Below are 12,693 nucleotides of genomic sequence, written 5' to 3'. Positions count from 1 at the left end.
CGGAGACAAGCGGGCGCGCGTCCGGGGGAAAGTACGTCGCCCGCCACGCCGGCGAGTGGGGCCGCCTGCGCTGCTGGCGGGAGACCCAGCAGAGCGGCAGCCAGGCCGGCTCGCACGAAGCGGGGCCACCCCCGACAAGTCCCTGCCTCTGGTCGGCCGCCAGCAAGCCTCCGATGGCAGCCCGAGGAGAGCCGCCATGAGGCTGACGCATCCCATGATGGGGCTCCCGCCATTAACTGCCCCGACCCCTGCTAGGGCAGCTGGCGAGGCGGCGGCAGCACGCCTGCCAGCAAGAGCGGCAGGATGGAGGTGGCGCTTTCCAAGGAGCTCGCAGGGGAAACGTAAGGCCTGCGGCGGAAAGGCCGGTGTCCCGCCGCCAGTCGGGGGCCGCCAGCCGTCGCTGCGCAGGAGGAGGGCGCCCAGGAGGCGGCGGAGGAGGCCGGGACCTCTGTCACCCGCACGCCCTGGAGGGATTCCCGTGGGGTCCAGGGCGACTGAGCCACTTGTCGCCTCTCCGCTGTGGAGGCCTGCAATTCCCATCAGCCGCAGTCGACACAGCAGGGGTGAGGCATGATGGGAGCTGTCGGCCAAAACATCTGGACGCTGCCACCTCGCTCCACAGAAAGGGTCAGTGGCAGGCACAAGAAGCGCGGCGGTTTGCACGCACTTGGCGCACGCCCGGGGTCGGGAGCAGAGCGTTTTGCAGCGGACGTGTGAACGCGCTTTCCCCAACCTGGAGCCGGGCAGATGCTCCGGACTTCAGTGCACATCAGCCCCAGGCCGCAGGGCCGCTGTGGTCAGGCCCGGGTGAGTGCAGAACACCCGGGCGGCAGCCGCCTGGGACGGCAGGCGGGCATGTCGTCCCGGAGGACGCGGCTGCTACGGGAGGCGCGCAGCGCGGCGCGGCGGCGCCTCGCATGCATTCCCGCGGACGCGCCGGGCGGGGGCGCGCGCAGTGCCCGCCGCCCGGGGCGCCGCGGGTCTGGCCAGGGTCACGCGCCCGCGGCAGGCGGGGAGGAGCCGCGCCGCTCCTGGAGGCCGCCCCCGAAAGAGCGCAGGGCGGCCCGGCCGGCGCTAGCCCGCCCTCCCGCGGCCGGCCAATGGCAGAGCGGGAGGCGCCCGCCGCCTGGCAGGAGCCCCGCCTCCCTCCGGCCTCAGCTGCCCGGGTGCCGCCGCTCCAACTCGTCCGGCCCAGCCGCGCGGCAGGCCGGGAAGGTTCCGGGCCAGCCATGGCCGACTCGGCGGCGGCCGCCGCCGCCCCGGAGCCCGCGGGGAAGCCGCTGCAGGGCGCCATGAAGCTGGCCAAGGGCGCCCTCGAGCTGGACGCCGGGGACCGGCCGCGGGTGAGCACGCCCGCGAACGTGTGGGCGCGCCGCGCGCGTCGCCCGGTGCTGGCGGGGCGGGACCCCGTGCCGTCTGCGCCTGCGGCCGCCATGCGCTCCCCATTCCCGGCCGGGCCGGGCCGGGCCGGGCCGTGCGCTGCCCGCGCCGCTCCTGCTCCTGCTCCGGGCGCCGCTTTCCCGGCCGTCACGCCCCTCGCAGGCTGTCGCTCCCGCGCCGCCGCCTGCTTCAAGCTGCTAGTCCCTAATGTGCGCGCGTGTGCCGGCTGTCATCTGCGGGGTGCCGTGAGTCCGTCCGTCCCCCCGCGGCGGCCAGGCGCTGGGGCACCTGGTGGGCCGGGCGTTGCGGCCAAGCGTTCCAGTCTTGGGCCAGCCCGGGGCAGGCGGGCGGGCCACTCAGTCGCGGGGCCTCGGGAGGGCTTGTCCTGCTGAAAACTGTGCCCCCGCTGTCTCCCTCTGTGTGGCAGGAGGCCTACGTGGAGTACCTCAAGAGCATCAGCTTCATCTGCCAGGCCCTGCTGGAGGAGGCAGCCGCAAAAGGTATGCCTCAGTTTCCTTTCCGCAGCGGGGGCATAAACGGTGAGTGGCGGGACAGCCCTGTCTTTGCGGAGGTGAAGGACTGCCCCGCTTTGCTGAGCCCCTTCGTTGTCTCCGCTGGCTTGCTACGTGGGATAAGCGGGGCTTTTTCTTTTAGTTATGGCCCCTTTATCCTGTTCTCAGTCCCGAAAGTCTGGAAACAGGAGGGCTGCTTCCGGTGGGCTTACAATATAGGAGGATGTAATGCACAAGGTCAAGAGGATGAGGAGGGGAGAGGAAGCGTGTAAGCGGTCTTTCAGCAGGGCTGGCGGACTGGCTCTCTGACTGCTCCGAACCCGAAGATCCTTTCAGGCTGCCCAGCTCAGCTCTTCCTGAGTTCCCTTCCTCCCACTCCTGCTCTTCAGTAGTGAAGCTCGGCCCAAACACCAAGGATTCATCCGGTGCTCAGTCTCTCGCAGACGGAGGGTACCTGGAGAAGAATCCCTGCTAGTTTGCTGGCTCTGCAGCGGGTAGAGGGCCGTTTGCAATCAAAAACCAAGGAACAGGAAATGCAACAAGACAAATGTCAAATATTGAGAAATGAAAGAGTTTAAAGAGCCAGAGCGCAGTTAATCATTAGGACAGCTGGTTAAATGTAGATTGTTTGTTAAGGAGGGAGGTCCAGAGGGGGGTTCTGAGTGGAGGGCCACTCCCACAGTGCCTCTTTTCCCGGTGGCCACGGATACGCCTTTGTCGGCAGCAGGAAGAGCTGCCAAAATGTCGAATTGGGTCCAGAAGAAACAGGCCCCGTGAGAGAATCGGAGGCAGCAGGGCCCGGGGCGTTTCTTGTGGGACGGGCAAACCCAAGCCGCCGTAGGGGAAGCAGGCAGGGGGCAGATCCTGGCCGGGTGGTGGAGGAAAGCCCGGAGAGGCCTTGTTCGGCGGGCTCTACACACCCTCTGCCTCTCCCTGCAGCAGACGGAGGGGCCGTGACGTCCGATACCCCCAAGATGCTGAAGGTGGCCGAGCAGTGCCTGGAGCGCGCCAAGAGCAGCATTGCCAAAATCGGTGAGCGCGGGTTGTGCCCCCTGTTCCTCTGGCCCCCCATCACCCCGTGGCCTCCTCTGTGCCCGGGAAGCGGGTGCAGTGGATTTGAGTGGGCATCGGGCGGCCCGGCCTGTGCATGTGTCCCCCCCTCCTGCCCCGATGCAGGCCAAGCAAAGGCCAGGCTGTCCCCGGAGGGAGCGCCGGGCCCGGCTCCAGCCTCGCGGCACCGCAGGGTCTTCTCGGACGAAGGCGGGAAGCTGTCGCCGTTCCTCCCCCCCGAGATGTTCCAGAAGCTGCAGATCACCGACGTGCAGAGCGCAAAGAAGTAAGCGAGGCTCTTGGGGCTGAGCCGGGGGCGCTGGCGGTCCGGGCCCCCTTCCCTGGGCGCCTGCCAACGGCCCCCGGCTGCCGTGGAGGGGCCTCAGCCCCTGAAAGGCTGCTGCTTCCCGCAGAGAGCTCAGCCCGCTGGAGGAGGCATCGCTGCAGAACCAGAAGCTCAAGGCCACCTACGAGGCCCGGCTGGCCCGGCTCAATCCCAGCCAGGCCATGCAGAAGACCTCTCTGGCAAGTGGGGCCCTGGGGAGGGGGGCCAGTCCGGCCCGGGCAGCCCTGCGGAGGGAACGGTGGCCGGCCGGCCGGGAGCAGCCGTGAACAGCGGCTTTGCGGGCCTCCATGCGTCGCTCTGCGTGGCGAACGCATCGGCCCCGAGGGCCACTCACACCATGCTCCCGTCTGTGGGAGGGACTAGGGCCAGTCGGTTTTGGGGGCGCCTCCTCCGTGAAGGCCTCCTGCTCCCCATCCCCTCCCCACCCCCACTCTGGCCCCTCGGGCAGCCGCCCCCCGGCTTCAGCCCCACTCTCTGCTCCGCAGACGCTTTCGCTGCAGCGGCAGATGATGGAGAACCTGGTGATCGCGAAGGCGCGGGAAGAGACAGTATCCTTTCCACTGTCGTTGCGGGGAAGGCATGAGTTTCCTCCCCTCGTGGGGCGGCTGTGAGGGCTCGCCAGGACTCTGCTCACCGGGCCGGGGGCGCCTGGGGCTGGTGCTGGGGACCGGGCCGCCCCATGGCTCCAGGTGTGCCGGGGGGAGCAGCCGCTTCCAGGCAGCCTTGACCCTGCTCCACCAGCTGCAGAGGAAGATGGAGGAGCGCCGGCTGCGGCTGCAGGAAGCTGCCAACAGGTAAGGGGAGGGCGGGCGGCCGTGCCCGGCATGTCCCACTGCCCCGTGGGCCGGGCCAGGGAGGTGCCGCCTTCTCCCTGCCGACCGGCCCATGCCTGCGTCCGCAGGAGGTTCTCCGGCAACGCCGTGCTGACCGCGGAGGAGCAGCAGCAGCGGGCACTGTATGCCGCCATCCTGGAATACGAGCAGGACCACGTGCGTGGGCTCGCGTGCGCCCCCGGCTCGGGCAGCGTGCGGCCGGCTTGAGAAGGGGGGGAGGGAGGGAGGCCGGGCGAGGAGCTGGGGGGCAGGCAGCCGGCTCCCGCCATTGGCCTCAAACGGATCGGGCCGTGCGGGCTGCGTGGTTGCCCCTGCCTTGGGATCGGGGGGGGGGGAGGCGGGGAGGACGCCTTGCTCCGGCGCCACCTCGAACGCCGCGCGCTCTCGGCTTCCGCCCAGGAGTGGCCCAGGGTGTGGAAGGCCCAGATGAAGAGGAGCCCCCCCGACCCGTCCCTGGTGCCCAAGCTCATCTCCCACCTGCTCAGGTACGCGGCCGCCGTCCCCAGGTGCTCCCTCTTGCCCCAGGCAGGCGCCCGTGACTGAGCCGTGCCGGAAGGGCTTGGCCCGCCCGCCTCCCCGAAGCATCTCCGGACGCCCCCGCAGCGGCATTCCTCTGGCCTCCGCGTGTCGCTGGCCACGTGTGGGGTCCCGGCGTGGGGCGTGGGGGGCCGCGCAGACGGTCTCGCGGCTCAGGGTGGGTCCCTCTGCCCCGCGGCTCGCGAACCGCCCCTCGTGCCTTCCAGCTGCGCGGATCACCCCGTCTGCCAGCTGCTGAGGAAGCTGCAGTGCGCCGTCTACAGCCGCATCTACCCGCTTGTGAGCCGCGGCACGGCGGACGCCCGGCTGGCCGGGAGGGCCCTCCGCGGGCTGTCGCTCTCCTCCTCGCTGGACGCGGAGGCCTTCCCGGCCGCGGAGGGGCGGCGCCTGCGCGCCTCGCAGAGCTTGTATTCCATGTTCCCCGTCCGGGAGAACGACGCGCTGACCCTGCGGCACAGCGTCTCCGCCGCGCCCTTCGTCGAGGACCCGGCCCCGGGCCGCCCACGCTCCCCCCAGGCGCCGGCCCGGCCCCCGGAGGAGCCGCCCCCCGCCCCGCCCGCCCCCCGAGAGAGCTCCTTCGAGGACCTCGAGCGCTTCCTGTCTGCCTCCGAGGCCTGGGCCGGGGGGCCCCCGCACGAGCCGCCCCCCCGGGAGGCCCCCTCCCAGCAGGAGCATCTCAAGGCGGTCGTGAAGGAGATCCACAACGCCATCGGTGAGGGGCAGCCGTGGGGCTGGGAACTGGGGGTGGCACCGGACGCGCAGTGCAAGGAGGAGCCCAAGCCCGGAAGTCGCTCTGGGGGATCCGGGATTTCGCGTCTTTGCTTTTCTTCCCGTGTTGCGTTCCGGAGCTCTTCCAAAACAGCAGGCCGCGCTCGCGAAGAATGCGGCAGAGTCTTGCCGGGTTGAGAGAGCTCAGGCTTCTAGCCTGGGAGCCTCTAGCGGTATGGGGCTGCAGATCCCATCATCCCCGGCCAGCCGGAGGGCGCTGCAGCCCCACGCCTGTGGAGGGCACCCGGTCAAAAGGGTGAGCAAGCTCTCTGTTTGGGGAAGCTTCCTGGGCACCAGAGGCAGCCGGGTTCCTTCGCATCCCCCGGCAGCACCGTTCGTTCCCCGCAGCAAAGCTCGGGGGGCCTTTTCCCTGGAGAACCTGCCCCCCAGCATTTCCCCGCCCCTCTCCTCTGCACCGCACGTGCTCGCTGGCCTCAGACCCCGGCCAGATCCCTGTGTGGACCCATCCGAATTTGTGGCGCCGCAAGGAAGCGGATCCCACAGCTGTGCTGCCCCCCGCTGGCCTCCCGCAAGCCAGGTAGTGCGTGGCCCCCGTGGGGTTCTGACAGCGGGGCAGAGGAGGCCAGGGACGCTGCTGCCCGCCGGCCCTGGCCCGGCCCCATGCGCCCTCCTGCGCCGCCCCAAGGGCTCCCTGCCCCTCCCAAGCCGCCTCCGCCCTCTCCCCAGACAGCCTCAGCTCCCTGACCCTGCTGGCCTTCGAGAGCCTCGGCTCGGCGGCCGCCAAGGACCAGTGCGTGGCCTGCCTGGAGGAGGCCTTCTTCGCCCCGCTCTGGGCTCCGCTCCTGGCCGTGTACAGGTAAGGGCGCCCGCCGCTGCTGGCAGAAGCGGGGCTCCTCCGGGAATCCCTCGGGAATGCACGCCCCATGCAGCAGCCCCAGCCCTGCGGCCGCACGGAAGGGCTCGGGGTCGGAGCCGCTCAGCCCGGTGGCTTGTCCCCGGATCCTGGCCAAAGCTGTGCAGGCACCGGAGCGGGGAAGCTGGCTCTCGCGGTCGGCTCCCGGCCGGGGGTCCCAGCGGCCCCTCTCCCGCCCTCTGCCCTCTCGCCCGCTCCAGGGGTGTCTACAGGACGCGGGAGGCCACCCTGGCCAGGAACATGGAGCTGCACGGCCACCTGTCCCCCGCCGACTTCGGCATCTCTGCCAAGCTGCTGCCGCAGGGGGGGCAGCCCCGGGGGACGGGGTCCTATCCCTACTGCGCCGCCGTGCAGGAGCTCGCGCTGCTTCCCCTGGGCAGTTGCCCGCAGAAGAAGCTGGAGTGCAGCGGTGAGTCGCCGGACGGAGCGGGGACCCCGGGAGGCGCCCTGGGGAGGCGCGTTCCCTCCTGGCCTTGCAGCCTGCCTGACCCCGCGGCCGGCTCCTTCGGGGGACCGGCCGGCCGGCCGCGGCACAGCCCTCCTGGCAGGGAGGCGGCCTGAGGCCCTCTGGGTGTGGGACTACACCTCCCAGCAGCCAGGGGAAAGGGCTGCTAGCCGGATCTCGAAGGGTGGCATACTTAACGGGCCGCCTGTCTGTATTACATCTGGCGAGCAAGCTGGGAAGGAGGCCGGTGTGAACCGCGCTGAGCGGGAGTGCCGTGTGACGAGGCGACCCCCTTGCCCCATCCTCCGCAGGGGGTCACCACCCCAGGACGAGCCCCAGCAGAGGCTCCAAGCACGGGCTGGCCGAGGGCTTCCTGGGGTCCCCCTCTGGCAGCCTTCCGTGTTCCCCACCCCCAGAATACCCACGGAGGGAACGATGGGGTCCCCGCAGGAAGCCCTCGGCCAGCCCGTGCCTGGAGCCTCCGCTGGGGCTCGTCCTGGGGTGGTGACCCCCTGCGGAGGATCAGCCGGGAAGGACGGGGCCGGGGGACGTGGCCGGGGGCTCGGGGCGCACGGGGGCGGCTGTCAGTGCTCGCCTTTCCCGCCCTGCAGTGCGGACGCTGCGCGTCATCTGCGAGTGCGGCGAGGAGTACTGTGGGGGCCGAGAGGGGGCGCCCCAGCCGGCACCGGCTGCCATGTGAGTGTGTGCGAGCGCCACAGAGGGCGGCCAGTGTGGGGTGCGGCAGGCAACGGCGTTTGGGGCAGGGGGGCTTGCGGGCTGCCTGCGGCCCCCGCTGCGCACCAAGGCCTTGGGCCGCTGCTTTGCTGGCTGGCTTGCCCCCGAGCCCCTCTGGATCCCTGGGTGGGAACGGGCGGGGGGGGACCTGGCATACAGGGGGCTTTTGTGTGCGCTGGGGGGGGGGGCTGCGGCCTTTAGGACCCTATGGTGGAAGGGGGCAGCCCTTCTGCCGGTCTTCACCCCCACGTGGCCCCTCTGGCCGGCACACCTGCTCCTTCCCGGCGGGGGTGCCTGTGCCCCGTGCAGGGGGGCTTTGCCCACGATGCCCCTGCCCCTCCCCCTCCCCGCAGGGGTGCCCAGGCACAGCTGTGCCTCTGGGGCGGATTTTGGGCCCCTCTGCGGCCACTCTGCCACCTCACGCGGTGGGCCGGGTGTGCCGAACCAGAGCAGCCCCCCGGGCCCGGCCCCCCAGCCTGCCTTCTCTGCTCCCCCGCTGCACAGAGGGGCCGACGACCTGCTCCCGATCCTGTCCTACGTGGTCCTGAAGAGCAACCTGCCCCAGCTGGTCTCGGAGTGTGCCGCCCTGGAGGAGTTCATCCACGAGGGGTGAGAACGGGCCCTGCGCGCAGCCTCCGAGGCCGGCCCTTGTGGTCCTCCCTTCGCGGGAAGCGGGCTGGGGCAGCGCCTTCGGACCCGCCACGCGCTCCCTCGCCGGCCTGCGTTTGCCTTGAGGACCGAGACCCTGGACGAAGTGCTCTGGCTGGGAGAGCTTTCTCCACGCCGCTCGGGGGCCTCAGAACGGGGGGCTTTCTCCAAGCCACCCTGCCCGTTGCCCCGCAAGCTCAGCCGCTCGCTGCCGCAGTGAGAGGCTGGGGGCCTTGCCGCCCGGCTCCCTTTTTCAGCACGACTGAAGCGAAGGGCCCTCGCCGCGCCCTGGAGGGGGCAGCGCCATGAGCTTACACGCAGGTCCAGCGGGGGGGGGGGGGTCACCTTGCTTGTCCCGGATCTCCTGCCGGGGGACGGACTTGCCCGGGAGTCTCGAATTCCCTGGCAGAGAGAAGCGTTTGTTCCGCCCGTTCCTTGCTATACTGCACTCTCCCCCCGGCAGCCCTGGAGCTCTGCTGCACCACAGTTCCTATTATCCCCAGCCAGCAGCACCCTCTGGGGCCCCAGCTGTGAGGAAGCCGCAGCGCCCGTCCGTGCCGGTGTCCTGTGTGCCAGACCGAGCGTCCCCTGCGGCCTCTCTCTCGGGAGCGCCCCGGCCCGGCCTCTCTCCGGAGGCTGACGGCCGCCCCTCGTGTCCCCGCAGGTACCTGATCGGGGAGGAGGGCTACTGCCTGACGTCTCTCCAGAGCGCGCTCTCCTACGTGGAATCGCTGAAGGGGCCCGTCCGGCAGAAGTAGCCGAGCTCCGGGGGCCCCGGGCCTCCCTCCCGCGGGAGCGCCAGGCGAGACGCAGCCGCACACCCGCCGCCGCCGCCTTTCCCCGCCTGCCGAAAAGAAACCTGCTGATCGGGCCTCACCCCCGTCCCCCCATCTGTGCAATATTCCTCCCTGGGGGGAGAGGGAAGGCCGCCCCCCAGCCTCTCCGCGAGGAGCTGCGCTTCCCCCTCGCCGCCGGCACCTGCAGCGTGCTTGTTGGAAAGAGCTCCCCGGAGCGGCTTGGGGGGCGGTCCCGGCAGGGGCCCCCTTGACCTCCGGCCCTGCTGTGCCTGCAGGGCCCCCGTTCTTGCCACGTGGGCCAGGGGCACATACCCGCGAGGCCCTGGCTCAAAAGCTCTGCTGGAATTTTAACTGTGGAACTGTTTCCCCGCTCGTGACGGGGAGGGTGAGGGCGGCGCTCTGCCCAGTCCCAGCGCCCCAGACGGGGCTCGGGCGGGCTCCAGGGCCAGGCGGAGGTGCCCACGGGTGTCTTGCCGTGCCTGGAGACGAACGGACAGACCTCACCGAGAGGAGAGTGTGTCTTGTTCTTGCCGGCTTTCCCCAGCGTACTGCGTACGATCCCGGGGCCGAGCGAAGGGTGGCATGCGGGCTCTCGGGGCGAGTGCGCAGGGATCCGCCAGGGCTGCTCAAGCGCTGCAGCTGAGCCAGAGGGGGGACGTGCCCGGCAGGCTGGCCGTCCGCAGCAGGAGACGCCCAGTGGGGCCTCTGGGTCTCAGCGGGTGCTGCCTGCCCCAGTCTGGAGGGCGTCCTGGCAGGGCGGGTGGGGAAGGACAGGGGGTGTGGGGTGCGTGGCACGAGGGCCAGTGCTGTGGAGGGGCTTCTGGCAAGGGGGCTGGTGGGACGCCCTCGAGCCGCAAGGCACGGAGGCCTCTTGGCTGCTCGGCGCAGCCTTCTCGTGCCCCCCCGGCCACTCCAAGGCCCTCGGCCCCACTGCCGGCTCTCCTCGGCCCTTGCCCGGCTTAGCACTCCAAGGCTGTTCCACAATAAACACTCCTGCCTGCCTGGTTGTTGTAGTCATTGCGGGGCGGGGGGGGGGGGGCTGCAGGTGCCTCCAGGAATCCTCTCGGGCTTCAGGCCAGCTTGGAAAGACCCTCTTGGGACAGGCCGGCATGCTAGATACGGCAGGATCTTTTGATTCAGGGGGCCAACTGGCGGTCTGCGGCTGGCTCTCCACGTGCCGGATGGTGTGGAAGGGCCCCCCCACAGCCCCTTGATGCAGGTAGACACGAGCAGCGATGGGGGGGGGGACCAAGCAACCAACCTGCCCAAGGTCGTGCTTGACCCCCATGGTGGGCCGCCACCCCACCTCACGGAGAAGCTGGCCTGCCGCTTGTGCCTCAGAGGGGACGGGGGGGGGGCCGCAGGGAGCGAGTCGTGGGCCTGCTCTGAAGGCCGGGTGGCAGCCGCAGCCCAGCACCCGCCGCGGGCAGCAGGATCTGGCCCAGGGTGCAGCCCGCTCCCGCTCCCCTCCAGCGCCCTTCCCCGCAATTCCTCCTCTCTCCAAGAGCTGCCCATGGCGCCCCCTCCTCTCCAGTGATGAAAGAAAGGAAGGTTGCCGGATTGTCATTTGTCTGCTACTGCTGCAGCCTTCAACGTGCCTTATTTATGGACTGAATTTATCGAAGAGCCGCCCATCAGCGTGCACGCTCTGGCTGGCCGTTACAATAAAAATACCAATCAAATAACATCAGATAAAACATAACACAGTTAAATATCATGATAAAGTAAAGCGAGGGCGACTGTTGCAAGACGGGGGTTGAGCAGGCAGCCGTGTTGCTGCCTGGAGCGGTGGGAGCCTTCACCTGTTGGTTGCTGCCCTGTCGGATGCCTGCCTGTCCAAGGGAAGAGGCGACCGCGGGCGTCCTCGGCTTTCCTTTCCTGGGCTGCTCGGCGGTGGCTGCACGCCCTGGTCCCGGCGCTTTCCCCGTCTGCCGCCCGCTTCGAGGTCCCGCGGCGTCTGCACGTGCTCCCCGACACGCGCATCCCGGAAACCCGCGCGGCCCGTCTGTGTGTATCGCGCTGATCCGCCGCTCTGCAGCCCGCGGGCTCCCCGGGCGACTCGCGAGAGGAACCAAAAGCGACCAGCTCGAGAGCCGGAACTGAAATGATGGGATCAGCCGAGCGAGGGTCCATCCGGTGCTACGAGCCGCTTCGCAGCCCGCCCTCCAAGGAGGAGGAAAGGCGGCGCGTTGGGCGCTCTAGCCTTCTGGACTCTATTGGTCGGGGTGATTGACGTCCGGCCGGCCCAATCCACCACAAGGGCGCTCGGCGTGCACGGCGCATCTGGGAGAGCATCGGCGGCACCTCCTGTACGGACTTCCGTCTCTTACCGGCGGTCCCCGTGTGCCGCGCTAAAGATTCCCCCACTGAGGCCAGCAGGGAAGCCGCCATATTGTGTGCTTCCTTCCCACCACGGCGCCTCGGCTGGCCTTAAAGGCACCGGCCGCGGGGCTCGGCCCGAGACCGCCTCTTCGTGGGGTGGCATGAAGAGCCTTCCGTTCAACAGTGACGGAGGAGGACTTTGTGGCTGGAAAACACGTGGATGGAGGCTCACTGCGGGGGGAAAAGCGGCTTCCTCATGCAGTGGGAAGGACATGGCTCCTCGCAGTCTAGCGGGCCTCGGCATTATTGCCAAGGCGGGCCAGCCCCCCCTAGCGGGGATGGCTCTGCAGGGCAGGGAAGGGTCCCCTCTATGGGACAACTCAGTGCAGCTCTAGTCATGCCCGGCAGGCCGCCTCCTCATGGGACGGCCGAGTTCAGCGAGAATTCCTCCCGAATCCCGGCCAGAGCCCCTTCAAGGGGTGACAGTGTCTTTAGCTCATACAGGCGCGTTTCCCCTTCATGGGGAAGCCTGAGTCCAGTAGCGGATTAGCCCTTCTCCACGAGGCCGGCTTTGTAGACAGGGGCTCTCTGGCCACGCCAGGCAAGCGACCCCTTCATGGGGGGCGCGTGGCTTGGCGTTGCTGGCATGACTTCAGGGCTGAGTTCCGACATCGCTTGCATCCCGCATCTTCATGGGGGCCGGCTCATCTTCGTACCTGAGGCGATTGACCTGGCTCTTCAGGGGCGATTCTTGGGAAGTGCGAGTGCCCTACGTGTGGGGAGGGAAGGGAAAGGAAAGGAAAGGAAACTCACCCCACAAATGGGAGAAGCCCCTTTCCAGGAGGGGTTAGGACCGTGCTCTTCACGCCCCCACCCCCCGGCACTGCTAACGCCCTTGCCGGCAACGGTGCCTGTACGGAGAGGGCTCCCATTCGTCCCAAATGTGGGAGGATTTGCCTGCTTTCCTGGGATGCTCCCCCTGAACCTGTCCCCTCCTTTCCTCTCCCCGGCCGAGTGTGACAGTCGTGTCCCGCACTGGAGCAAATTTGCAACGATTTGTCTTTTGTTTCCTCGCAAGCGGGCTGCCCGGGCTCCCCGCCTGGCACTACCCCGCCTAGCGCCAGGCAGGCAGGCAGGCAGGCAGGCAAGCGAGCGGCGGCCTTCCGCCTGCGCGCCGGTTAGCGCCCTCCCGTGGCAAGCCGGGCAGCGCCCGCAGGTGCAGGGGCGGAGCCGGAGCGCCTTTCCGCGCGAGCGCAGGCCTTGCGCGAGAGGCGCTGCGGCAGCGAAGCGGTTAACCGAGCCGGCGGCGTGGCGTCACTCCTTGGGGGCGTGGCCAAGGGGAGCCGGAAGCGGCGGGGGCGAGCGGGCGAGCGGGCGCCGGCAGGTGAGCGGCGCGCGGGCTCGGATCCCCGGCGGCCCGGGGGAGGGGAGGGGCGGGGAGGGGCG

At 69.6% G+C, this 12,693-nt stretch overlaps 2 protein-coding genes across 2 annotated transcripts in view; both read left to right on the top strand.

Annotated features, from left to right (window-relative positions):
• The first annotated feature begins 1,100 nt into the window (after positions 1 to 1,100).
• On the top strand, positions 1,101 to 8,988 carry VPS9D1 (VPS9 domain containing 1). Its single transcript, XM_044428097.1, has 15 exons — positions 1,101 to 1,343; positions 1,808 to 1,880; positions 2,832 to 2,924; positions 3,069 to 3,228; positions 3,356 to 3,467; positions 3,774 to 3,836; positions 4,030 to 4,082; positions 4,190 to 4,277; positions 4,521 to 4,606; positions 4,865 to 5,370; positions 6,114 to 6,243; positions 6,501 to 6,709; positions 7,357 to 7,441; positions 7,985 to 8,089; positions 8,793 to 8,988. The coding sequence occupies exons 1-15, from the start codon at positions 1,101 to 1,103 to the stop codon at positions 8,884 to 8,886; spliced, it is 2,100 nt and encodes a 699-aa protein (XP_044284032.1). The 3' UTR covers positions 8,887 to 8,988.
• Positions 8,989 to 12,606: 3,618 nt separating this feature from the next.
• SPATA2L (spermatogenesis associated 2 like) overlaps positions 12,607 to 12,693 on the top strand; it is a 1,862-nt gene continuing 1,775 nt past the window's right edge. The window contains exon 1 of the mRNA XM_044427837.1: positions 12,607 to 12,631. The gene's annotated coding sequence lies outside the window, so the exon portion shown is untranslated. The remainder of the gene's footprint in view (positions 12,632 to 12,693) is intronic.

This window comes from Varanus komodoensis, unplaced genomic scaffold (assembly GCF_004798865.1).
Source record: "Varanus komodoensis strain SLA01 unplaced genomic scaffold, ASM479886v1 scaffold19, whole genome shotgun sequence".
Taxonomy (NCBI): domain Eukaryota; kingdom Metazoa; phylum Chordata; class Lepidosauria; order Squamata; family Varanidae; genus Varanus; species Varanus komodoensis.
The sequence above is the reverse complement of the archived record's forward strand: the minus strand, read 5'-3'. Positions and strand labels throughout refer to the sequence as shown.

Coding starts and splice junctions, on each gene's coding strand:
- VPS9D1 (XM_044428097.1), top strand. CDS start 1,101: ATGGCAGAGCGGGAGGCGCCCGCCGCCTGGCAGGAGCCCCGCCTCCCT. Junction 3,229..3,355: donor GACGTGCAGAGCGCAAAGAA/GTAAGCGAGGCT, acceptor TGCTTCCCGCAG/AGAGCTCAGCCCGCTGGAGG. Junction 5,371..6,113: donor GGAGATCCACAACGCCATCG/GTGAGGGGCAGC, acceptor CCCTCTCCCCAG/ACAGCCTCAGCTCCCTGACC.